A 27,903-nucleotide genomic window follows, 5' to 3' on the forward strand; every position below is an offset into this window, starting at 1 on the left:
TCTCCCCTTCTTTTTTGTTTCAGTAATTGAGGACATTTATGAATTCACTTTTCCTTATAAAAGGAAATTATATATTTAGCCACTTTTAATAGAATATTTCGAAAAGCTCTGTAAGCTTTGCTTGATATTATTTTTGAGTAGCATCCTTGTAACATATTCAAATGGCATTTTTTTAATGTCTCATTTCCTTTTTTATTTGCCACAGCATTTTTTATTATATTTAATTGATCTTGTTGATCATCTGTAATGAAAATCTGTGAGAGTTAAGGATTCTGTGATATTTCAGATCTTAGTATATGTATCCAGAGCTAAAGTAGTTGTTCTTATTAATGATGCACACCATCACTTTGAGAAATCTCTGAAGAAAAATTAATATGTAGTGCCAGTAATATGTGTATAGCTTGGTACAGACTTACTGGATGAACATACAAACATACAAAAAAATATAGATAATATATTAATTATGCAAACTGGTCTTTTGACTAACCAGTTCTCTAGTTCTGTCTTGCAGTCTCTCCATTCTAGCTGCTATTTCTTGCTGCTGATCTTAATGAGCCTTCTATCCCCCTAGTGTTTGTTTTCCACACAAGTTGCAGTCTTTCTCCTTTGCCATTTATACTCTTTTGCCTTTATTCCCTGTCTTTTGTTCTGATGTCTCTTCTTTAAATTATTTTTGCTCTATGGATTGGATTTTACCTTAACTGGGTAGCTTCCTTTTTGTACTGTCTGAGGGTAGCAAGAGCCAATACAAACATAGGAGAAAGAGCTTTCTGTTCAGCAGATATGTGTATAGGAGATAGCTGTAGCCTCTGGATTACTGCACAGATTTTTAAGAATTTTATGGTTTAGTAAGTGTTATTGCAATTTTTTTTTACCAATCTCCCCTGTGCTCTTTCCTCTCTTGCAGAGAAAAGAACAGATAGAATGGACAGTTGTTACATTTTCATAGGAATACTGGAAGGATATCAAAAGTCTTGGTTTGCCAAGTTTTAAGTCTTGTCTCCAAAAGGTAGTATTTTCCAGCAGTGTGCAGCTTTAGGCAAACATCGAGCAAAGGAAGTTTCAGCCTACGTGATTGAAGTGTGATAGGATTAAAGGTGAGAGAATGGTTTAGTCAGGGGTAGGACCAGGTAATCCTAGAACAGACATGCGTGCAGTCTCTTCTGTTATAAAAGTAGTCCTGTGCGTTTCTTAAAGCTGAAATTGAGAATTTTAAGAAAAAAATAGTGTATTCTTCCTAGAGTCCCCATCACTGTCGTCGTAACTTGGGCTTCAACTGTATGCCTGAGGAAAGGAGTTCCTTTGATCTCACAGTATTTGCACCCAGCTGTGACCCTACTATATAACCTAAGTAGCTTCACTTCATCACGGTCCCTACGTTCCCTTCATCTGCTTTTGTCCTTGTTTCTCTTCCACCTTTTGTGTGAAGTTCCCTCTTCCTGTGTCCATCCTACTGTAACACTTTCCTTTAAAAAGCAAAACAAAACAAAACATGTCACCTTGTGCTACAGTTCTTAAATTAAGTTCTTAAATCACAAAGAACCCTCTGATGTCAGAACTTCCCTGTGTCTGTTGAGGATGCAGCACAAGTAAGTCTGATAATGCTTGATAGCAGCCAAAGGCCACTTCTGAGATAGTGTTCTTTAGATCTTCAGGTATGCAAATTAATACCTTGAGCAAAGGCATTAAGCTTGTTATACATTAGTAATATAAAAGAGAATTGCTTTGTTGTATTTTCAGTTTGTATCTGCATTTCAGAAGGTCTGCTGTGAGTATGCCATTTGTACAATTAACACAGCAGGCATAAGAGGGAAAAGTGAAACAGGCTAGCAGGCACCAAAGTAATGTCGAGTATTTAGAAATTCACTTGAGCTGATGCAGTTCCTTAGACAATATTTAAAACATATTCCTGTAAAATTATGGGTGATAGTTGAGGTGTCAGGACTCTGAATTTGTGGGAAAAAAAGCCAAGATAAAGTTCTTCTGTGAAAGAACAAACTGCCTTGAAAAGTGGTACATGCCATATAACATGACTTCTGTAAAATACTGACATTATCTTGAGTAAATAAAATGTATTGTCCAAGAATGAAGGGCAAGGTTTTATGATAAGTTATAGTCAACGCCATCAACTTCATCAGGGAAAGGTGTGGACTAGCTGGTAGGTTGCAGCTCTATAAAGAAATTTACAGTTGATCCTAGATGAACAGGAAATCATTTGCTGTTTTCATCATTGATTGATTTGTTTACTGGATCAGTCACTTTATATCACGTTCTTGTTGAATTACCAGAACCCGGGCTATGATGTCTGTGTTAGATTTATGGTAGCTGCAGGAAAGCAAATCACTCTTTTGACAAAGTAACCTTAACTTCACAAAATAAGTAAATAAATAAATAAAATCATGTTTGCACAAATAAAAAATTTTAGTTGGTCAGTGTAGGTCAGTGTTTTGCATCATACAAATGTAATGTTTTAGTGTAGTGTGCAATGTTGTAAAATGTAACATCAAACATCAAGTCTTATCAAACCACTGAATTAACAGTGTTGTGCTCTTGTGACAGAGGAATTGAAGATTGTCTGCTGTGTGTCTGGATTTCTGTGTCAGGAAAGATCTGGGATATGAAAGCACAACCTGTGAGCAACCTGTGACTGGCTTAATTGATTTAGGCCAGGGAAGACTGAAGAGAGACAAAATAGTCTTCAGATGTCTAAAAGAAATAGCTGCTTGAAGAAGACAATAAATTGGTTGGAAGGACAAGAAACAATGCTAAAATTATTTCCTAAAATGCTTGGAAAAATTAGTTTGCTTGCAGAGATTTGAAATTACTATTTTGGGGAATTGTAGGAAGTGTTTAAAGAAATATTTGAGGGAAACAGCCTAGATAGGCCTGTTTCCGCCTTGGAGTGCTAAGAACAACAAGCTGGCTTCCTGGGGCAGCCCCAGTGGGCATGTGGGTGGTAATTCTATGTTTAATAATCAGACTGATTTCAGCATCTGAATTCTCCCAGATAGGATATTTTACAATAAATCTAATCGTGAGGTGATGGTACCCTTGTAATTGCGGCATGATTACCATTGAAGGAAAAACATGATACTCCTGCCAGGTACAGATGGAAAACTGTGCCTTTGGCTACTGCTGTTACCTTGCCCTACTGGAGCAATCTGGGATATAATATTCTCACCCTTGTAATAGACCTAATTTGCAAATGGAGATGACATTTTGTATGGGGAACAGTACAAGTTCCATCAATACCTCTGACTTATTTCTTCTATCTTATGTTCAAGCCCATGGTTATATTGGTGTTCTGTATTTTCTTTTATGTGCTGACTAGGTATATATAAGCTATATGTATCTTATCTAAGTAATTTGCGTTTCACACATTACCTGGAAAACATAAAGAGTGAAATATAATGTATTTCTCTAGAATGTCAGCTAATGAAAACAGAGCGACCAAAGCCAAACACATTTATTATCAGATGTCTTCAATGGACCACTGTCATAGAGAGGACGTTCCACGTAGACACTCCGGAGGAACGGTGAGAATTTTATTTTTGTTTCTTTTTCAGTATTGGTTATGCACAATTTTCAACAGTCTCAGCTGGGATTGCTCGGTAGTCAGTATGCAGAATTCTGACATTCCAAGCACTTCTGAACAGTTATTTGAACAATTTATAAGTCAGCTTCTGTAAAATATAATCTGAGCTCATATCTAGTCTGCGAACTGTTTGCAAGTGGGATGAGTATGTTCAAATAAGCCAAAACTATGTCATGACATGTCTCCAAAGTGTTAAAATTTGAATAGAAGCCTGCTTTGGAGCTTTTTTCAGCTTTACTGTCTTAGATTTTCCTTTTAGTCTTCTTAATGTGTTCTTTTTGGCACAGAAAGCAATATGTTTGTTATAATTTGTTTTATGGTGTTTATTAGCTTTTCTTCTTTCAGTAAACATAAACACCCTCTCAAGAATTAACTTTTTTAAAGCACAAGTACGTATGGGAGATATGGAATGGCGTATCTCACTAAAATATTTCATTCTGTTTTTCTGGTTAGATGTACTGTGTCTTCCCACTGAATGCACCTGTCCTCTTGAGGTCAATACTATGATTTGGCTTTATTCATAGAATCACAGATTGGCTTAGATTGGAGAGGACCATGAAGATCACTTAGTTCCAACTCTCCTGCAATGGTCAGGGATGCCAACTAGTAGGTCATGCTATTCAGGATCCCACTCTACCAGGCTTTGAATGCTTCCAGAAATGGGGCATCCACAGACTCTCTGAGCAACCTGTTCGAGCACCTCACCACCCTCTAAGTAAAAATTTCTTCCTAACATCTAGCCTAGATCTTCCTTCTTCTAGTTTAAAGCCATTGCCCTTGTCCGTTTATGATCAGACCATGTAAAAAGTCAGTCTCCCTCCTGCTTTTAAGCTCTCTTCAAGTACTAGAAGACCACAATGAGGTCTACCTGGAACCTTCTCTTCTCCAAGCCCAGCTCCCTCACCTTTCTTCATAGGAGAGGTGCTTCATCCCTCTGATCATCTTAGTGGCCCTCTTCTGAACCTGCTCCAACAACTCTCTATCCCTCCTGTACTGGGGGCCTCAGGCAGTACTGAACACAGTTCTCCAGATGGGGCCTCACAAGGGCAGAGTAGAACAATCACCTCCCTCTCCCTGCTGGACAGCCCTCTTCTGATGCGGCCCAGGATACTGTTGGGCTTCTGGGTTGCAAGCACACACTGCTGGCTTGTGTCCAGCTTTTTGTCCATTAGAACCCACAAGTCCTTCTTTGCAGGGCTGCCCTCAGAGAGTTCTTCACAGAATCACAGAATTGCAGGGGTTGGAAGGAGCCTCAAGAGATCGAGTTCAACTCCCTTGCTAAAGCAGGTTCCCTACAATAGGTTGAATAGATGGGCATTCATGGATCTTGAACAATTCCAGAGAAGGAAACTCCACGACCTCTCTGGGCAACTTGTTCCAGTGTTCCTTCACCCTTACTGTAAAGAAATTCTTTTGCATGTTTGTATGGAACTTCCTGTGTTCAAGTTTTAGGCTATTGCTTCTTGTCTTATAGCTGCACACTGCCAAGAAGAGCCTGGCCTCATCATAGAAGGCCACCAGATTAGTGAGGCACAGTCTGCCCTTGGTGAAGCCATGTCGGCCATCTTAGATCACCTCCACATCTTGCATGTACCTTAATGTGTTTCCTTGGATGATCTGCTCCATGATCTTCCCAAGTACAGAGGTGAGGCTCAGTGTCCTGTAGTTCTCCAGGTCTTCCTTTCTCCCTTTCTTTAATATGGGAGCGATGTTTTCCTTTTTCTAGTCACAGGGGTTTTGCCTGACAGCCACGATTTTTTAAATATGATGGAAAGTGGTTTGGCAACCAGATTGGACAGTTCCTTCAGAATCTTGGGATGCATGTCATCAGGCACCATAGGCTTGTACACATTCAGCTTCATGAAATGGTCTTGAACTTGTTCTACTCTTGCAGTGGGAGGAATATTGCTCCCCTGACTCCCGCTTAGAAGTTCAGGGACATGAGAAGCGTGAGAATGCCTGTTAAGGCTTAGGCGAGGAACTTATTAAGTACCTTAGCCTTCTCCATGTCTGAGGAGCCAGCTCTCCCTTTCCATTTATCAGAGGGAGTACACTCTTGCCTGTCCCTTCTGCCCAAAGTAACTAAAGAAACCCTTTTTGTGGTTCACATTCCTTGCCAAGTTTAATTCCTTCTGCGCCTTGGCATTCCTGAACCCATCCCTGCACATTAGGACAGTATCCCTGTATTTTTCCCAGGCCATCCATCCCTGCTTCACTGCTTGTACTTTTCCTTTTTTCCCCCAGCGTGACCAGCGGGTCCTTGTTCAGCCGTGCTGGTTTTCTGCCTTGTCTGCCTGATTTCTTCTTCTGGGAGTTGGAGCCCTTTTGTGCTCTCAGAAAGGCATTTCAGAGGGTGAGGCCAGTTCTGTTCTCTTCCTTTTTCCTTAAGGACAGTTTTCCAGGGAATCTCATCCAGCAATTCCTTAAACAGCCTAAAGTTCTCTCTCCTGAAGTTCAGGATCCTGACTCCACTCTTTGCCAGGCCCATATTCGTTGAGATCATGAACTTGACTAGGATGTGGTCACTGCAGCCCAGGCTACCTCTGATCTTAACCTCTTTTACAGTCATCAGGTCCAACACCTGGTGGGTCTGTCAGTACCTGAAGCAGAAAGCATTGATGGACTTTAGGAGTCTTCTGGATTGCTTGCAGTGCACTATGTTGTTGTCCCAGCTGATCCATGGGTGGTTGAAATCCTCCACCAGGATGAGGGCCTGCCATCACAATTCCTCTTGTAGCTGATACAAGAAGTCCTCATCAATAGGCTCCCCTTGATCAGGTGGCCTGTAGTAGACACCAGCCACCACCTATCCCTATTCTTATGCCACAAGCTCTCAACCTGTTCTTGAGTGTTTCTCTGGGACAATTCTTTGCAGTCTGTCAGCTTCTTAATGTAGAGGGCAACTATCCCACTTCTCCGTCACCTATCCCTTCTAAAAAACCTGTAGTCCCACTAGCACCTTGTCTCTCTAACTTAGCTCTACTGTCTCACACCAGCATATGGGCAGGCTCGCTCTCACCCCCTTTAACCCTAGTTTAATGCCCTGTCAGTGAGCCCAAATACTTTCTGGGCCAGAATTCTTTTCCCCCTCTGACCCAAGTGGACCCCATCAGTAGGCATTATTAGGTCAAGTGCAGAGTAAACTGCCCCATGGTCATACTGTTCATACCAATAAATAACTAATGATTTTATTTTTGCATTGTTTCTTCTTTTATTAGTATATTCACTTACACCATTTTAAATTCTACCATTTAAAATCTATTGTTTTCATGATGCTTTTTGGAATTTAATTATTTTTGAGAACCTCTGATTCTCAGGGGAATTTAAAATTAGCCAAACAGTTTAAGTTTAAGAGGGAATAGACAAAGAGATGAACACATACTGTAGATTAATAAATTTTAATTATTATTAATTATTAATAAATCTCAATTATTTTCTTATGGTGAGGGGGGACATTCTCTTGACTGGATTGTTATCATATACTGTGTGTCAGGTAGGACATGACATACTAAGTTCTGAGTAGTGTTATAACTCTGACAAGAATTTTCAAGTTTTTAGTATTTAAGTATTTATAAAATCAGAGACCGTTAATTCTTGAAATAAACTAAGCACTGATTCTTTTTGATACTGATCAACCTTAGCGCCTCATCCATCATGCAGAATATGGAAGGAAACTGAAAATATTAAATTGTATGAGACTTTGGCTGTGTGACATGAGAACTGCATGTTGAAGCAATGTAGCATGTGGAAAACAATATAAACAAATTATTTGGATGAATTTTAGAAGTTTCTAATAAGATTGTTGACTTGTTCATGATAGGGAAGAATGGACAGAAGCAATCCAGGCTGTAGCAGACAGACTTCAGAGGCAGGAAGAGGAAAGGATGAACTGTAGTCCAACTTCACAAATAGACAATATAGGTGAAGAGGAGATGGATGCTTCAACAACTCATCATAAAAGAAAGGTAATGACATTCAAAAATAACTAATAAGATTAATATGTAAGTAACTTCTGCAAAGTGATCTAGTAGGATATAGAAGCAATAATATCTCTACATTATTTTCAGTGTACTACAAGCATAGAAGTACATACTTATTTCAATAAAGCTGTACTGCTCTAATTTTATTTATTTATTATGCTGTCTGGTACACCACCTTTCAAAGGCAGAGTTCAACCATTCAGGCACATGTAAACAATCTGCTTGTTTTTTGAATATTATTTTTGTTTTTCCCTTTATGTTTGTTTACTCTTCCAGAAGTATGGGAATAAAATATTTTCTTTAGAAAAGTGTTTACCCACTTTCTCATGCAAGTAATGCCCAGTACAAATTAAATGATTTGCATGAGAAAGGATAGCAGAATTTAGCTTTTATTGACCTTTTTTTTGCTGTTTTTTTGGAAGAACTTCGCTTTAATTTTCAGTGAAAACAGTATCTTATTTCTTTGGAATCCTTCACAGCTTCTGCAGTAAGTAGGGATGTGTACAGTGCTGTCTATAGCACACTTGTAGTTATATCTCCAGAGTCAACAGGATAAACACATTATGTTTCAAATATTGTGTCATGTAAAATTCGCCTTATTATTTTGGGTTTCCATTTTGTCCTGTGTTTCTGGATGTACAAACTACTCTTTAAGAATAATGAAGAATTTGAGTGGATGTTTCTCAGTTATTAGACAGAATTGACAAGACTCAAAAAAATGCATTGAAATTACATGAGAAATAATAACAGGATTCTATAGGATTGGCTTCATTCTTTCTAGCTACAAAATGAAACCTGTGCAAAATTAAGTGGAAGTCTGCAGACAGCAAAATAATCTTAGCTAGTGTCACAGAATGTGTCTTAATGATGGACAGTGAAAAAGAATCGTGTACATTGCAAGAATTATGAGGCAAGAATTATAGAAAGATCAGTGGCTGACAGCTGTGTCCTTAGGAACAGGGTGTTACAAGAAATCTTAATTCTGTCATTTCCTAAGTTTTGAGAACATGAGTTTGCAATACAAGCATGGTTATTTCATGTAGTTTCATTGTACATAATTTTCTATGCTTTTTTTCACTGCTTAAAAAAGAAAAACTAATCACATACAGGCATGACAATACTCTCATCATGAACTGTCAGGTTGGAGAGCTTGACACTGAACTTTTAGCCTTGCAGCACAGAGATTTAGTGATTGTGCTCCAGGGTAAAATATAATAAGTGACAGCAAGACGGAGGCTGTGTTCAAGATGTGTCAGTCTTTATGAGAGGCAGTATGATTATGGAAGGGATTTGGGTTTGCTCTTTTAAAGATCTGACCACTATGCCAAGCTTGTGTATCCTCCTAGTAGACTACAAAAACACTGCATAACAGCAGGAGTTTTCATGGTGTCAAAATAAATGTGGTCTAATATAAGTTGCTTATCTGAAACGTATGCTCTCCTTGTTCACAGTGCTTTTCCCATATAACAAAAGTGTTATGGGAATAAGAGTAGGTGGAAGATCAGTTCTGTTTCTTTCTTGCTGCTTACACTGTAAGTAGCAAGTAAAATTCCAATGTACCCAAGTAAAATTCCAGGACAGTGCATGTGCTGTGCTATTGAATAAATATAATGTATTTCTCAGCAAACCAAGAGCAAACTACAAATCAAATGTGAAATAAAAAATGGTGATATTCAGCACCTAATGATAGCTCAGAATGAAGTGTGTGTAGCCACTGAAAAGCACGCTGATAGCATCAAGGAAGTTTTTTTCTGCCAAAACTCAAAATTCCACTTCAGATTTAAAACTTATGGAAGACCTAGCAAAAAATGCTCAGAAGTTTTTTTAATAACGTGTCCTGAGTAACCTTAATAAAGGGGACTCCCTTGTTGCTCCTTTTGTATTCATTGAAATTAGAGGAAATAGTTTTTTGTAGAACTGTTTCTGAAAAGCTTCCGCTTAAGCATTTGTATTTGTTAACAGAATCAGAACCACTTCAGTTATATCTAGTTAATGTGTTGCCTTTTTTATATTAGGTTTCTTTCAATTTCAACAATTCTTTTTTGCATATTGTGTCCAAAAAGCTTGTTTAGTCACCTGATTTTGTATCTGCACACAGTGAATTTTGCTTGTGCACGCACCAGATGGTATTCATACGAGTAGAAGAGCATAATCAGATTAAGAAGTAAGATGGAGAGAAGTGGGTCTGTTTCTTCTCTTTAAAAAAAAAAAAAAAGTAGCAACAGGTTTACAAAGAAAACAGTCTTTAAGTAATTGAACTTGCTTTGAGCAGCCTGGCAGCAACATCTCTGCAGCACCTCTGTCCGTATTATCTGGAAGAGCCAAATACACCTTTTTATTTTGCAGTTCTTTAATGGTGCCAGTGTGCCACTGAAGTTCCACAGTAATATCATCACTAACATTTCAAATACAAAAAACAATTAGCAAACTGCTTTTATTCCTTGCTAGACTATTTCTGTTAAGTAAAATTTCTTCCGGATGAAGTCAGATGAAAATTCCCAGTCATATACTCCTTGTGTATATCAGGAATATTTTAAAAGTAGTTTTTGATTGGTAGGAATTTCAATAACCACAGTAAAGTGTATTGTTTTGAAAAGAAAATACATAGCAGGAGTAAATAGGCTTTACAGAAAGCTGAATATCATGCAGTTCTTTGGACAGTTTTCTGTTATTTGTTTGCGAATTTGTTTTTCAGGGTTCAGCATGAATAAAGAGTGGATTTTTTCAGAGAAGCCGAAGTACAACATAATGAGCAAAAAAAATTCACTTCTCAGGGTTCAGTAGGAATGAAAAAAGTGGGAAAATTATGAAGAAAACAGAAATCAATCTTATGGAAGCCTCCAAATTTGCTTACCAACATTCTCAGGTTTAGGAAGTATTTCAATTTTTTCACCAGTTTTCAGTACACTCTTAGCTGTGGCATCTGTGTTTTTATCTCTCAAGGTCTTGTGTTCTTTGGCAGACTTTTTGAGTTACCCTGCACTGAATATCATCTCTAAGCCTTCTGCTAAGCTTTTGAAGAATGACAGCATCAGGATACTTTATTCTTAGAACTATCACTGCTACCATAACCTGCTGTTAAGCCACGGCTCAAAATCTCTCAGAAGTATTACCTTCCTTTTATAAATCTGCATTTTAAAAAATCTGTTTTTAGCAAGATTGCAGCTAGATTCATGACTGCTTTGATGGATGATGTAAACAAATTTTAGGCAAATGAGTTTCAATTTGACTGGCTTGATGCTAAGGGCAGCATGTCGGCGGTCATGTTGAGCCAATATCCTCCTTCTGTGTACAGGCAAAGGGCTGCTATTATGAACTGTCTTTGTTCAAATTCAGATGTTCTCTCTCTAAATTCAGCCTCTCAAGGATGATTGGAATTATGGAAAAAGTTACTCCTTCCTTGCAGCTTATGGTCCGACAAATTTTTGACAGTTAGAAGTGATGAACTTTTATGTTCATTAGGTATTCTTTGTCATAAAAGCTGTTGGCTTATCTATGTGGGGGAATGCAGTACAAAGTTAGGGTAAACTGAATTACTCTCTTCTGCCTGAATTGTTTTTTAAATGCATTTTGAATTTCATAGAATCATAGAATGGCCTGGGTTGAAAGGGACCACAGTGATCATCTAGTTTCAACCTCTCTGCCACACGCAGGTTGCTAGCCACCAGACCAGGCTGCCCACAGCCACATCCGGCGTGGGAACTTACCAGTGTGAATTTTGACAGTTTTCAGTGCTTTAACTTAAAGACGGTTTCTTTTTGCTTGATGGTTATCATAAAACTATCAAAGTAGATGTTCTGACTTTTCAAAATAGTGACTGTGATATTTGAGAAATCTTCCCTTTAGTTGATGGAATAGCAGTTGCCACGTAGCATTTGGATCACAGCATTACGTATACATTATATCCGTTAATGGTAAGAAGAAGAATATTTTGAGAATGTTCTTTAATAGGGTAAGTTTCAGAAATTCCCAAGCTAGAACACATGACCTTGAATGTATTTCTTTTGAATTGATACAAGCAAAAAATTGTGCTGTTTTTGACCAGTCAGCAGTGGGACAATAGAGGGACTTAGCTAAGATAAGAGAAAGTTTTGTTTGCATGTTTATGAGTACGCATGCATGTACATGTGCAACAGATCTGTTTTTCCGTAAATTGTGACTTTCCCATATTAGTTACTGTGACTTGTTTTGTATTTTGCTATTGGAATCCCTAGCTATCAATATGAGTGGAAATACACATTTAATGGAAAGAATTCAAACAAAACTAAAATTTTGGCATGTAGTGACAGTCCATGTGTATATTTTCATCATTTCTTTCTTTATTCTCTTAATGCTCCCCTTGTGTTTTGAGGTAGCTAAGAGGAATTAGATAATAAATGATATTTTAAAAACTGTCAATGTAGTAGGTGATATATAATATACAGAATGAAAGTCATCTTGAAAGTCTCCTGAAGAATATGAATTTGTTATTCAAACTTTGTTCTGTCTGATCTATTTATTTTAGAACATGTGTAATTTCCTTATCACTGTTTTTTTTTCCTGATACTTCCTTGTATTTCTTATTTTAACTAATACGATAAATACTTTTATTAGATTGAATGTTTCATTTAAGAGTATAAATAATAATGTTCCTTCCATTTTGGAGATATCTACCCTCAGATTGACTGCATATCCTCAAAATTTATTAAAAAGCAACTACTAACTATTACTTGATATTTCTATCATTGGAGTAGCTTTACAGATTGATGGTTGTACTTTCTGGTAAAGACAGCATTGTCCCCTTGCAGAAAAAACCTTTAATTCCACCCACTCTCCATCACTTAATGAGTGTTTTACAACCTTAGGAAAAGGTCCTGTGTTTATATGTCCTGTGGTTATTTGCAGAGCTAAGAAAAACAGTTCTATGAACAGGCTCAAAGTTTAAATAGGTTCTGGTAATAAATCAGTGTATTTTTTTTACTCTTATAGTTTTACTCCTCCTTCCTAATCAAAGAAGAAAGCTCAAAATTATTTGAAGTTTGAGATAGCAGGAATGTGACTGCAGAAAGAGTAAATGGAAGATAAATTTAGAATTCTGATAAAGAAAAGGCTAGTACGTTGAAAGGATAGTAGTGTCATAGTAAATATTTCTAATGAGTACTTGAATCAGTGTCTGAAATTAAAAGATATTTATAGAGAAGTAATTGTTTTAGGCTTTGGCTAAATATTAGAAAGATAGGTAGAATTGTGGCTGAACTACGTACTTTTCCTGAGCTTGAGTAATGATTGTCTTATGGTTCTAAAATATGTTCATGATGCAGACTCCTAGAGTTCACTATTATCAGCGATTTCATTTTGACAGGAAAATGTTTCATAATTATTTATCTTAAAACCAATACAAGCTTCTTGTATTAATTATGTATCAATACATATATAGGCTTATTATTAATTTGTTTTTTTACTTACTTGTAAATTTCCCTGGTTTTGTGCATCTCTAGTTGTAGCACATTGCAGTAGTTTTTGGAAGATTTGATCAGTTAAGGCAGTGTTTAAGTCTATGATCATAAACTTCAACTTTATACTGATTTGTGTGTGTGGCTCAGGTTTTGTGAACTGATCTTTTTATATTGGTAATACCATTTGGTTGTTTGCAGAAGCATTTTGAATATATTTTGGAACTGCATAGCTTACGTCTTGCTAATCCTTGCTTGTTCTTTGCTCCTTGTAGACAATGAATGACTTTGATTATTTAAAACTACTGGGCAAAGGCACGTTTGGCAAAGTTATCCTGGTCCGAGAGAAGGCTAGTGGGAAATACTATGCTATGAAGATTTTGAAAAAAGAAGTAATTATTGCAAAGGTAAGGAAGGTTGTATTTTTAATTCTTTCCCTTCCCCCTTTTTCCTTTTTCCTTTTTCCTTTTTCCTTTTTCCTTTTTCCTTTTTCCTTTTTCCTTTTTCCTTTTTCCTTTTTCCTTTTTCCTTTTTCCTTTTTCCTTTTTCCTTTTTCCTTTTTTTCCCCTTCCCCTCTCTTTTTCTTCTCTCTTCTTTTTTAATGGAATAATCAGCATCTTATAGTAAGCTATATTTGATTTTTTTTATTTTTTATGGTAACTGATTTTAATAGAATATATGTGTATCTTCAGAAAACAAGAGTTAACAAAATTAACATGTACAGATCTTTTTACTCCTTTTTCCACTGTTCAGTAACCTAGAGCATGCTAAAGCGTTTAGAGAATTCACTGTGCAGGAAAGTTGTGCCATCTAAGCTTATAAATAGAAAAAGTACATTGTAGGGTATATTATGTACTTAAACATTTTTAAAGTGAATTGCAAGTTTAGTCAGATAAATACAATTACTTTAATTAATTAATTTAATTAATTTAATGTAATATGCTGTTCCTGGTTTGTTAGATAAGATTAGCTGTGCATGGGAATAACAATTTTATTGTTCCAGTTTTTGAGGTACAAAAAAGAAATCTGAGGCTGAAGTCTGTAGAAATTATTTAAATTGAAATTGTCAGTCACATTGGATTTATGTAACATTATTGGCCCTTGTGGTTGGTGATAATTCTATCCAGCTTTAACTTGAAGATCTGAACTTTGTTTCTCGTAATGCTAAAGTTTTGAACCCTACTTGCTCAAGACAGCTTTGGGAACAAGAACAGTACTTGCTGTTGTCATCGTTATACAATAAAAAATAATTGTGATTACTAAGTAAAGAGGTTTTTGAGGGATGTGAGCCTGATGGAAATTTCTTGAATGCTTGAGGCAAGTAATACCAGTTCCTGGAAGCTGATTGTGGATGACAGCAGTTGTGAATTATATGTATTTTCAAATATTCATTCATTCAAATGTTTTCCAGTTTTTCTACTTGTGAATGAAAAGAAGGGCTGCAGAGTTCTGCAAGCTATCTCACTGTTCATTTGTCTGCCTGTCATTCTCATTCTAATAGCTTTTGAATGTGTTGATCAGTCTTGATTAAATTTGAAAAAGGAATAGAAACCTCAAAGGCGATTACATTTCTTTGAGCTTCATGAAAACCAGCTTCTGTTTTGCTTATTCTTCATTTTTTTGCTTGATATAAACCTCATGATTCACCAGGGAAGTGTGGATTCCTTTTTATTTTTTCTTCTCATGAAGGCAATAGAATTTAGGTAGTTTTTACTCAGATCACAACTGACGAAGAATGAGAGTTACGGAAAACAGTCAATATCACCTCAGTGATATTCTTTCTGACATGAATAGTGTCAGTAGCAAATTGATTTTGTGTGCACTTGGAAACTTAAAAAGTACAAACTAAATTGATGCTTAATAGTAAAACTAGCAGGAATGTGTATTTCTTAAATTCTGCTTTAACGATATTGAAAATTATACCAAAAGGTGGAAGTAAATAAGTAATGATTAAAATAACTTAATCATTGTAGCGTAAAAAGTCTCTATAGGGATACACTACAATGTTGTATAAGTATGTATTAAAAGTTTATTTGTAGATAAGCCCTTATCTCTATCCTCAGGTCATTAACATATTATAAAATTCACTAAGTTTATGAATGGTGCGCTGTTCTCCCTGCTTTTTCAATTGGAGTCTGAATCTGAGAATAGGCTTTTTATCCACTTCACCAATTGAAGAAATATTGCAGACTAAGTCCACATTATTGAAGATTAGAAAGATGGGTGGTGAGCCTCTTGGATTTGTTGTTGCAACATCACTGCTTATTACAGATTGCCAGTCGGATCCAAGATAAAGTGATTTATTTGATTTCGTTGTACGCATGATGCTTTAGAATAGCTTTTGTCTTTGAAGCAATTTTTGTTTTTCTCCCAGTACGTAGTTGTAGTGTCTATACTCAATAATGCACTACTACTTAACTGGATGGCATCAGAATTTATTACTGAGAACTCTTGTTATTTTTTAACTCCCTATTTTGACAGTTTTTAAAGCATGATCTTAAAACTCCTGACATCTGTGTTTACTTTAATAATAGTTTAATTAGTAAATTAGTTTAATGATACCTTATCTTCAGAGCTGAGCATAAGCATGCCCAGGACAGTAATCTTACGTTAGTATTACTTGCAGCAATATTAAAGCATATTCCATCTAAATAAATTTACTTATGTGGTGTTATGGTTGGTGTTTTAGTCACCAGGTTTGTCTTGAGTTCAGTGTAATACTCAGCTGATGCTTAGTGCCACAGTCAATGGCAAAAACTAGCAGGGTGCTTCTTGGCTTTTTAGGTCAGGCCCTTGGCAATGTGAGGGCAACACTGGCCATAATCTGTCCCTATGGCCTTGAGCCCTTCATCTAGGCTCCTTCCTTGCCTGGAAAGGCAAGAGAGGGCTCTGGAGGGAGAGACAGCTGGCAGGTAGAGGGCAGATGAGCTTTCCCAGGCACTAGTATGCACTGGAGCTGAGTTTCTTTCCATTTGGCATGGGGTTTATGGCAACCCTGTGATTTAGGCTGAGGGACAGGAGAGTGCAACTGTCTTGCTCTGAATTGCCATGTTTTCTAAAGCCATCTGGAAATGGGGAAGGGCATTCCCTGGCCATCTTTCGACTTGCTTCCAGGAGGCAGGGCAGGCTTGGCCAGAGAAGTGCTTCTCATGTGATTTCTGTAGGATCACACAGAGGTTGAGGAAGGATTTTGCATGGACACTCTTCCATTTTGGCTGAATGGTTTTAAAGAAAAACAAAACAAACACCAAGACAATGTTAAAAAAAGAAAAAAATGCTGTAAAATTAGACTTTGTTCTATGATTGCCTATCAGCTACTAGCTGTGTACCTTTCATAGAATCATAGAATCATAGAATCATAGAATCGCTAAGGTTGGAAAAGACCTAAAAGATCACCCAGTCCAACCGTTCACCTATTCCCAATAGCTCCTACTAAACCATGTCCCTCAACGCAACATCCAGTCTTTCCTTGAACACCCCCAGGGTCGGTGATTCCACCACCTCCCTGGGCAGTCCATTCCAGTGCCTGACCACCCTTTCTGAAAAGTAATACTTCCTCATGTCCAGCCTGAATTTCCCCTGGCGTAGCTTGAAACCATTCCCCCTGGTCCTATCACTAATGACACGAGAGAAGAGGCCGACCCCCAGCTCACTACAACCTCCCTTCAGGAAGTTATAGAGAGCAATTCTTTCCTGCAAACTGATTTAATTTCAGCCTGTGTTCATCATTCAGATGATGCAAATGAGAGCTTTACATTTCTGATGACTTTGCAGATCTGATGGCTATATTATAAAAAGACCAAATCCAAGATTATTGTTTTTTTCCTGCCCTGCAGTGTTTGTAAACTGTAAGACTTCATTTTAAAGCAATATTTGAAGAAAAATCAAATACGTTAAATTGTATGTTGCTGAATTTCTTATTTTACTTTACGTTTTTTTCTAAAAACAAATTAATACTTTTAATATTTTGGGTTTTTTTTAGTTTCATTCAGTGAGCAATTTCATTCGTTTTTCATATCTTCAGTGTAGATTTGTGTTTCTGGAAGTATTAACTTTTCCTTGTAGTAAACTAAGAGCAATTTTGTATCTTAATTAAAACCTACTTCTTGTATTTTTTGCTTCTTAGGATGAAGTGGCTCATACACTTACAGAAAGCAGAGTATTGAAAAACACCAGACATCCTTTTTTAACAGTAAGTATTAGGAACTAAATATTATGTGCCATTAGAGCTTAAATAGGTATTTTCTACATGTTGGACATTCCAGTATGGACGTAACTTACAGACAAACTTTGAAGTCTTTCTCATGAAGATGTATAATGGTGTTGTACTTATTTAACTATTCAGAAATAAAATTTCTAATAAATTTATAATGCCTAAATGTACTGAAAACACATTTTGATGTAGAATGTAACTGTTCAGAACTTTTTATATATGAACACTTTAAAACGTGATTTTACATATTTATCCCGGAAGTTATTTTTATTAAGAAAACTCCATCTACAGAGATTTCAATAAAATATTGAAATAGCAATTAGTTCAGCAGAAGCAACTCATGGAGCAACAAAATTTAACCACTGCTATTTCAATGTCTGTCTTCACTTGGTTAATATCTAATAGAAAATTCTGAAAAGAAGATGAGAATTTTGATATGCATGACAAATTACTTCTGTAGAAGTAACTATTAATCTTGTTCTTTGAGAACATATTAGAAAATCTTTTCATTGATTTCAAAAGATTGAATTATTGTAAGGAGGGGAAAAATATATTTTTTTCTATTAAAAAAAAGGAATGCCTAACATGGAAACTTCCTCATGTAGAAAAATAAAACCGCTGTAAAGCAAAGGACTTCAGTTTCATTCCTTGGCCAAAATATTCTTGAACTCAAGTCAACAAGTTCTTCAGAAGTATCTTAGAGTGTAAAGATAAGCAGAAGTAGGCATAATTGTACTCAAGTCATGCAGAGATGTCAGTGCAGGTGTATCTTTATATCTTCCTGATTTAGTAAAACAACTATTTTAAGTTATGTGAGCTGCATTATGATTTTGTTTTACTACATTTCTTAATTTTAGGCCATATCTGCATCTGTAGATTTTCTTTGGTATCTTTTTTTTTTTTCGCAGCAAAATGAAGTCAGTATTGAAAAGTTAATCTTCTGGTTAAGAAGATAAAATCAGATTTTGTTAAAGTGCAAGAAACCAGGTTAATACAAATTGATAATTGTTTTGTTTTTGCTGTTTCCTTTGCAAGTCCTTGAAATATTCCTTCCAGACAAAGGATCGTTTGTGTTTTGTGATGGAGTATGTTAATGGAGGAGAGGTAAGTTTAAAAAAGACATTTTGTACTAGTGATAGTAGTGCTGTCACTGAGTTACACTTTAAAGGGCGTAATTTCTCTCTCTTTCCTTGCTTTCTGTTATTTTTGAACTGTTTGTTGGGTCTTTTTTTTTTTTTTTTTGCAATTTTTTTTGACTGTTTTGTGGAAAAAAAGAAAAGTTGACCTTTTTTAAAACTATGATGCATTTGTCCATTCTTGAAAAATTAGGCTATTATTTTTTGAAAGATAATTTCATGGTAGGGTGATAAGCACAAATCCTTTGTTTTATTGTTTGTTTTTTATTTTCTTCCTTCAAGTACTTATAGCATATTCTGGCACAACATGTTTATAAGCTATTATAAAGAAGCTGAAGTAGTCTTGCTTTTGTCCTGATGTGAAATACGTGCCCTCTACTTTGCTGTAGCCATTGCAAATACCTGGGAGGAAAGAATGGGATGTTTGTATTTTTCTTTACTTCCTTCCTTTTTGCTTGCTGTGCCCTCTGGAAATTTAAACATAGGTGCAAAACTTTTTATAGTGTTGTAAGCCGTTGCTGTCCTCCAGCTGTTCACTGAAGTATGGAGAATAAAAAGCTATACCAGTCAAGTGGAATTAAACATAATTGCAGTATAGGAAGAAAGATTTCATCTGCCTTTTGAGGGTCTGTTGCTGTTCAGGCTATACCTCGTTACAGTGTGAACCAGGGGGAGTTTGATACTTTGTATGCTATTTACTGCCTGATAGCATTAAAGGACTAAGTGTTTTCCCCTTGCTTTTTTGATTAGAAAACAATTTATACATTGAGGAACTGTTGCAACATGATGTCATGTTTTGCATGATCTTTTTGCTATGTTCTGCTACAATAAAACTGTCTTCCATTATAATCTTCATGCTTGATCACCCCAGGGGTCCCTGTTCTGTGTTCCCTGCTCTGGCAATTTCTGGGCCTAGTCTGAGGCTCATTTTCATTTAAGTCATTTATGGTCACCCTATACCACTGAACATGGTGGTACAGGGTTCTCATATAAGAGAATGGCTTAAGTTTGTATCTATTAATCCTACTCAAATAATGAAGCTCAAATAATAAAAACTCAAATAATGAAGCAATTTTGGCTAGTGGAATTGTACACAGAATTTCCTTCAGTGGTAATGCTATAACGGCCTTCTTTTGAATACTCATCTGGCTTATTTGGCTTTAAACTTACATCAGAAATATCAAGAGAGTGCTATTTACAATGACTTTTAAAAATGATTCCTTCTAAACTAGCTAATTCTTCTGAGTCTTTTCTGTACAGGACCATTTTGTAATCTCATACTTTGAAGGTATGCATTTAACATCGACCTGCTGTTTATGTTTAGATGCTTGCTTTCTTGAAAGCTGCCTATCTGTCCTATGTGAATGCAGAAGAGAGCCCACTAGGAACATTGATTCCTTGATTACAATTGAAGATGTTATAATACCCTGTTTTGATTAAGCATATATCTCGCATCTCCTTCTGTGTTTGGTGGTGTGCCTTTGTGGCAACTGCTGCAAACATGTTTCTTGCTCATAACCTGCTTTTGCCCATTGGGATTTGAATATAATGAATATATGATTGTAATACACTTTGCCAAGAATGGCTTACTTTTTTTCCAGCTGTGATGCTGTTGTTTGTTACTGTTTCTGGTGTTCTTTCTGATGGTCACCTAGTTCAGTTAAGCTAAGCGCAGATTTTGACCTTAATGGGAAGTAATGCCCTTTATTCGGTGGCAGTTTTCCTTGAAGAAACTCTTTTGATTTATTAAGTGTTTCTCTTTTATGATCTGGAATGATCAAAGTGCCCTTTTTAATAAGAAAATATTTAGTTTTACCAAATTTCCATGTGAATTTCAGACTTAAGTCACTGTCTGCTAAGGAATTCAATTTTGTATTTGTAAAAATAGCCTTATTAAATAGGAGTAAGTCATACTAGATTTAGCCAACATTTTAGCTGTTCAGAAGCCTATCTCCTATACTGCGCACAGACTTTTGTCTTCTGTTGTTTTCCTCCACTGCTCTCTCTGTTTCATTAGTTTCCAACCATTGAAGATGTTGAAAACATAACTTTTAATTGTGTCTTTCCAGTGGGAAATTGTCTGTAACAGTACCGTGTTGCTTTTGTTTCTCTCCAGAACTGTGCTAAATTCAGTTGTGTTTCTGTTCAGACTTCCTTTAGATTAAAGTTCACTTCCTAATTAATTGGGCCTTAGTCAATTGCTTGGGAATTTTCTTGGATTATATCTTTCAGGAGTGAGTTACCCAAACAGTCCTCTGAATGAAAGAGTTCTTGAAATTTCTATCAGTATCCTTGACTCTGACCCAGGTGAAAGCAAGATAATGCCACAATTCAGAGTTCTGCTCTATTATAGTAATGAAAAAGATGTAGTCGGTACTACAGGGATCTTCAGTTTCTCTTCCTGTGATTAGGAAGGAAAACAGTAAAAGGAGTTCCTGAATTTCATTCTGGAGGGAAAGAAATTGTATTAAAAATATTCTAAATACGAATCTCTATATCAACTAAAAATCTAGAACCCTGTTAAATTTGGTAACAATTTATCTTAGCATTACATTTCCTGCCTAATATCTAAGCAGTTAGACTCAGTTAAAAAGGCAGGCCTTTATGAAGAGAACGTAACTACTTCAATTTTACTGGCCTATGTGTGTGCTTTTTATTACAGTTTACAAAATATAAATGTGCCTAATTTTCTTTTAATTTCACTTTTAAAATAGTATTTTCTGTAGTTATATTTATAAAAGCAAGATATTGGAAGATTTTTTAAAGTAGATTATTCAGACAGAAACATTAAGTGCATTTTTTTATAATGGCAGCTTTTATAGTACATATTCTGTTACTCAGGGACACAGTCTTTATTATGGACTGAAATGTTAACATTTTTGTTAGTGTTTAACAGTGTTTATTGATCATAAATTATGCTATAGTATAGTGCATGAATGCTGCTACTGGCATTATGCTGACTTCTTTATATGTCTGTTATGAAGGAATTACATTAAGGTAGCACCAAGACATTGATATTTCATTTTAATGAAAATCTGGCTTTCATCTGGCTTAGTTGAGATGAACAATTCTATTTTATGAATTCTCAGTAACCAACTATATGCAATATTGTATGATAAACCGTGTTCTTGATTTTGATTGAAAATAGTAACATTAGTGTAAGTTTTTTAAATGAGTAAAATTATCAGTACTCGTAGACAAGCACCTACTTTAACAAGACTTTCATTTTCCTGCTCCTGTCTTATCAACAGTTTGGAGGAAAAAAAAAAAAAAAAAAAAAAGAGCATAAGGTTGTATTGATGCTTTTCCTGCTTGTATGGATTTGCCTACTTTTTCTTCTATAATCCGTATTATTTTGAGAACCATGTGATTACAGTAAGTTAGCAGTATGTTATAATATCCTCCTGGCTCCTTACATGCACAGGGTCGTATGAACTATGGTATAAAAAAACCATACTAAGAACAGCTCTGGTGTTGGGGAATATTTTCAGAGTGTATGTTTCCCATTTTTTATTTCTGGTATTTTGCATTAAAGGATGGAAAGCTACAGGAGTGAAATCTATCACTCACATTACTCTGCAGAATACACTGATTCAGTTGATTAGTAAGTTGATTAACTTTCATGCTTTGCACTTTCAACATAATTTAAACTTCTATACTGTGTAACTAACTTAATTGCTAATTATCTGTGTAATAAAGATAAATAAAACAGACATTAAAATTTGTTCAGATGATTGCTTTACACCAGAATTCTGAATCTGTTCTACTTGGCATTTGTTTTCTGCAGCTCTTAGTTCAATTCATTAGGTGAGAGAGGACCAAATGTTTTGGTGTAATTGAACAAGTGCTATTACAGTCTGGAAAAAAAGGATGATTTGCAACCTACCTAATGAAAAATAACTGAATATCATTGCGGTCTTTCCTATTTTTATCAGTATTGTGCTGTCTTATTTTCCTAAACTCTGCATAACAGAGAGTGTTTTCTTTGGCCTAAAGTTCATACTATACAGAACAAGGGCCCTATATTTTTCTGGCCATAGAATTTGCTTAGAAGTGCTATATATAAGAAACAATAAACAAATAGTTTCAATGTCACAGTTGTTGCTGCTCTACCAAAAAAAAATAAGGTATGTTTAACTGCAGAGCTGTGCAAACCCAATGTGCAATAGCAAGAGCCAGTCATACGACATTCAACATGCTCAGTAGGTCACTAACGTGTAGGAGTTGAATATATTGATTTGTGTAAGGTTGGGTCTTAAATGTATTTGGAATTACTGACTCTGCAGTTGAGTGTGCTTTTATATTTGACTTTTGTTATTATTTGTAAAGATTTTTTCATTATCATTTCCTATTAGGGAAAAAAAAGCACCATGGCAAAATTGTTGTTCAGTTTCTAAATGCAGACATGGCAGGAAATTTATAGCTACAATCCTCACTGTAACTATAGCACCGTCATGTATGCCATCATAAAATTATGTGCAAAATTACTTTCTTTGTGCCAAAGCTATTTCTATTGCAATTGTGACTCTCTCTCCTGTTTAATAACTGCAAATCAATAAATAGTGCAAATGCTGGAAGCTTTTTTATAACCTGCTATCAGATTTCTTCTTTTCCTTCCCAGACATAATAAATCCAGACTTCATGTTATGTCAGTTGTGAGTAGAGCCTTGTGGCCTAATTATTCTGAAATAATAAACTAAATGATAAGCTGAAAATTCTGCTGTAACTTTATGGAATTTGATTTTTCTATTACTATTTTCTAACTTGCTGTAGCATCTTTAACATATACCCCATTGTACGAATTTGTATTTGACTTGCTTGTCGTTGAACACTAGCATATATGGTTTGATAACTGTTCTAGGTACTAAAGTAGTATGAGGAATGCTTGTGACAGGTAACTGCATTAAAATGATAATGTTTTACTTACACAATAGTTCATATTTGCCATCAGACATTCTGCCCACTCTACCAGCTAGGGAAGTGAGGCCCAGATTCCTGCTGTTTCACACATGCTTAGTCACAGCTAGTGGGTGCAGACATCAGGCTGCATGTACGTGTCTTAAAGCGTTTTCTTCAGGGTCTCTGATTCACAGAAGAGTCTGCTTTGAACATTTGTTTGCTTATGCCAACAGGTCGTATACTTGGGAAGCAGAGGTTGATCCATCACAGTCTGTAGGGGAGTTTTGACTTTGGTTTTGTATAGTGTACTAGCTGCAGTCTGAGAGTACAGTGGCTGCAGTGGGAACAGCTGTGCAATTCCAGTGAATAAATAGCTCAGGAAGAGTAACTTGGCTCTTCACTCAGGAGGGGAACCCTAACTGACTTCCATTTACTTAAGCTCCTCTTGCTTGAAAATTGTTTCTTTCTGATCCAAGATAAAGTTGAAAAAACACCGGTTTTGTTTGCTTTTGTTTGTTCTTGTTGTTTTTAAATATGTAATGGAAGTGTTTAATTTCCTTATCAATTGCATGTGTTGGCTTCCTGAGGGGATTTGAAGCTTTAATACATTCTAGACACATTGGAATATGAATTCCAAGGAATTCTGCCTCGAGCTTAGGAGTTCTAGTTGCATGTAACATTAAAATAAACTGACCCAGGGACTCACAATCTCTTGGCAAATCCAGAACAATTGCCTTCTTTTTTAACTATTTTTCAACATAGTCACTACCAATAGCTATGCATTTTGACTAGCAATGAAGAAGAACCTGCATGTTGTGCTTATAATAATGTGCACCAGTGGAGGTGACGCACTGTTTCACAGGTGCTGTAATGGCATCATTGTTAGGGAAATGTTGCTCATGCAGTCTGTCTTTCGTCAGCCCAAAGAGATGGAAGTCAGAAGGCTCCATATCCAGACTATGTAGTGGGTTTGGTAGGGCAGAGCAGACAAAACTGACAGTTGTCAGCTAAGTGTCACAATATAGCAGTCAACATTGATGGTTTGTCCAGGATCCAGGAAATACAGAAGGATCACCTCCTTCCTATCACAAAAGACACTGCACAAGACTTTACCTGCGGAGGGCTGCATCTTGAACTTTTTCCTTAATGGGGAATTCACATCACTGCTCCATTGGCTGCCAGTTTGGCTTCAGCTTGGAGTGGTGACACAGCATCTCATCACTGGTAATGATGCAGTCACCTTTAGCCTCGTGTTGGTTCAACAGGTCCTGAAACTTGCATACAATGTTTTTTCTGTTCCTGTGTGAGCATTCATGGGACCCAACTGGTGCAAGCTTTGTGATTTTCCACTGTTGCCACCATTGTTTCCAATGCACTGAAGCTGATATTCAGCTTGGTATACAGTTCCCTGGTTGTGATCCACTGATTTACACTGAGCTGATTAAGATGCTCTTCATTTTGTGGTGCAACAGAATGTGTATTGACTTTCATATTACTGTCACCACCCACCTCCTCCCTGTGCTCATATCCACTGTTTGGTCTCCATGAATGTTCAACAAGCGTCATTGAATGTCAATTGATGCAATTTTTTTCGCATGGAGGAATTCAATTCCACACCTGTGTTTCCTACATACTTCCTGTGTCAGATGACAATTTGTCAGACTGCCCCTCTGCTGCCATCTGTTACACAGCAACAAAATGTAGTGGGTTATTGTCAGGAAAGGTCAGTCTCTACTGCCATACCTCCAACATCCACCTCTGACTTCATGGGTCAGCATAGTAAAGTAGGAGACATTACTTTCAGAGCAGACCCTATAGACTGAGTTTTCAATTGGGTTTTGAAAAGACTATACATTGAAAATAACTACAGCAATATTTGTATTCTTCTTTGCCATCTAAACAGTGTACACTTCCTGAGGGTGAAAAATACATTGTGGTTATGACAGATAAGGAATATGATTGGATTTTGGGTTGTGGTGTCCCTTTTTTTTTAAAAAAAAAAACAAAAAAAACCTGCTTTGCTTTTCTGGAATTCTCAACTGTCTGATATTTTGAGCCTTTAAATTAAAAAGAATATACTCTGTATTTAATGTACAAAATAATAATTTTTGTATTTACGTTTTGTTGATCATTAGCTTTTGTGGTAAACACGAAAGCATTGTAACTTGAAGGATGGTTTGAAGACCTATTTGGCCTTAAGTAGATAACTGAAGCATATTTACTAATATTTATTTAGAGTTTCCCAACCATTCTTAATTAAATCTAATCATAGTAAACAAAGCTATCAATTTAGAGTGACTATACAGCCAAATTCTGCATATGTGTATGTATCTTGCTTTGGTTCTGTGAGTGATATTTTATCTGATAAGATACTGATAACCCTGCAGAACTCTAGCTTCACCTTATTCTTTTTCATTGAAAATAAAATTTTTGGCAATACATAATGATTAATATTTTTCTCTGAAAAAAATTCAGATAAACAACTGTCTGTAAATTACTGTTAATAATGAAGTATTGAAAAAGAGATTAAAAAACAAAGAAACTTTGCAAAGAGATAAAGAAAAAGAGAAAAATGCATAGGTTCCTTTTTGTAAGCCCTAAGCAGCTCTCTGTTTGCTTTTTCTAATGACTGTAATATCATTAGCATTATGAATTTGCTGTTTGTGTAAAATGCCAGCTCACCTGTTCAAAGTCTGCTCAAGAACTGGAATTCTTTTCAGTGCAAAGAAGGGTTGCTAACTTACTGAAAACGGAAGGTGGAACCAGCCTCTAGGTGTTTTAATGATGTTTCTCAGTGGCTTGAAACAAAAATATGAGGAAGTGGTGGAGGGAGAAGTGCAGAATGCTTCTGCTGCGTACTTTTTTTTTTTCCTCTGGTAACTGAAGGTTAAATGAGTAGCAAACAGAATGCCTTAAACAAGATTGGTATATTGATTAAAACGCTGATTTAACAGCTCGCTTTCTCCCTTTGGAAACCTGGAAAAGATAAGCCAGCTGCTGTCTAAGAGTGCTGAGTGTCCACTGAGAGTATACTATCTATCATCACAATATGGTGATGAGAGGTGTTTTATGTTTGTGTTAATTTCCCCCACTAAATCAGTAATTATTACAATCCTGTCCCTGCTGTTTACCCCGCAGCTGTTTTTCCATTTGTCGAGAGAGCGGGTGTTCTCAGAGGACCGCACACGCTTCTATGGTGCAGAAATTGTCTCAGCTCTGGACTATCTGCATTCTGGGAAGATTGTGTACCGTGATCTCAAGGTAAAAAAAAAAAAAAAAAGGAAAAAAAAAAAAAAGTAATCAGAATTTTTGTTTTTGCAGAGACTGTTGGGACAAACACAAAGTAATTATAAAGTTGCACTCTTTAGAGTTAATGGAGAAAAAGTCTGTGTTCAGTGTGTGTTTGCTGAAGGAACCACTTTGGCACAGTAATCCATAGGCACATTGCTCAAAAAAGTGTTCCTTCATGATGCTAGTTGAAGGAGGTTTAAACCTCCAATGTTTTTTATTTCCCCCTTTTAGCTACAACTTAGCTCATATTTCCAGACAAATCTCAAGTAGTTAATGTCTCCAAATAAGGGAAATGGAGAATTGGGAAAATGTGATGGTATTCTGCGTATTTCACCAAAGAAATATGTTCTTCTATGTTTTGAAAACATGTTAAATAGTTTAGCATACCTAAATAGAAGAATTTCAGCCTTAAGATTTTTTGTCTTTCGTATACTGGGAAAAATAGATACTGCTGGAATGCAGTTTGTCTTAGATTGGCTTTTGTGTCTTAGATTGGCAGTTGTGTTACCAGCTGTATTGCCTGAAGCTCCTTTTGAGTTGTGCTGAAGATACTCTGTGATGCAGTGTGGGCATATTCTTTGGAAAATAGTCCTGCTTTCAACGGGAACTTCTTCAAACTTACATGGGAGGAAACCCAAATTTCTATGATGAGATCATTTTGTGAAAAGCCCAAATTTTTTACATTGTCGCTTTATTTGTGTGTAGCTGTGGAGCAGGAACTGAAGAGAAGAAAAATGTGGTGGGCAAGTTTTGCACGAGGCAAAAAAATTCATAGCAGAATCTGTTTTTAATAACATGGAATACTGTGACATATTGCAAATACATGCAGTAGTCTGGTCGAGGAATGATACAGCACAGTTTTTTGTTAAAATTTAAAAAATTGATCTAGTGCAGCAGCCTATCCTGTTCAGAAGTACTAAGGGAATGTTTTTTTTCCTCAACACACAGTTAGAAAATCTAATGTTGGATAAAGATGGGCATATAAAGATTACAGATTTTGGACTTTGCAAAGAAGGAATCACAGATGCAGCAACTATGAAAACATTCTGTGGTACTCCAGAATACCTGGCACCTGAGGTATGATCTAGAATATACTCTTGTAACGTGGTATAAAATGTTTATTTTTCATTTAATTTTAGACTGCAGTGTTTGTATGATGAACACTGTTCGTTGTGGTTAAGAATTGACAGTCTGCCTCATTAATACTATACAGTTATAGTTTAGAATTCTGTATGCTACTGCTCTTGCTTTTTAGTGATTCTATGTATAATGATGCTATGCTTTTTAGTGTTTAATAACACCTTTAACATGTATTTTCCTTCTCACATTTGCCTTTCTCTGATAAAGCTTTTATCTT

At 36.2% G+C, this 27,903-nt stretch overlaps 1 protein-coding gene across 1 annotated transcript in view; it reads left to right on the forward strand.

Annotated features, from left to right (window-relative positions):
• AKT3 (AKT serine/threonine kinase 3) overlaps positions 1-27,903 on the forward strand; it is a gene marked incomplete at both ends in the record, with an annotated part of 130,122 nt that overhangs the window by 75,029 nt on the left and 27,190 nt on the right. The window contains 7 exons of the mRNA XM_079550795.1: positions 3,425-3,536; positions 7,416-7,560; positions 13,283-13,414; positions 17,134-17,199; positions 18,256-18,324; positions 26,394-26,516; positions 27,495-27,623. Coding sequence (XP_079406921.1) covers positions 3,425-3,536; positions 7,416-7,560; positions 13,283-13,414; positions 17,134-17,199; positions 18,256-18,324; positions 26,394-26,516; positions 27,495-27,623 — 776 coding nt within the window. The remainder of the gene's footprint in view (positions 1-3,424; positions 3,537-7,415; positions 7,561-13,282; positions 13,415-17,133; positions 17,200-18,255; positions 18,325-26,393; positions 26,517-27,494; positions 27,624-27,903) is intronic.

This window comes from Tetrao urogallus, assembly GCF_951394365.1.
Source record: "Tetrao urogallus genome assembly, chromosome: 2".
In the NCBI taxonomy this organism is placed as follows: domain Eukaryota; kingdom Metazoa; phylum Chordata; class Aves; order Galliformes; family Phasianidae; genus Tetrao; species Tetrao urogallus.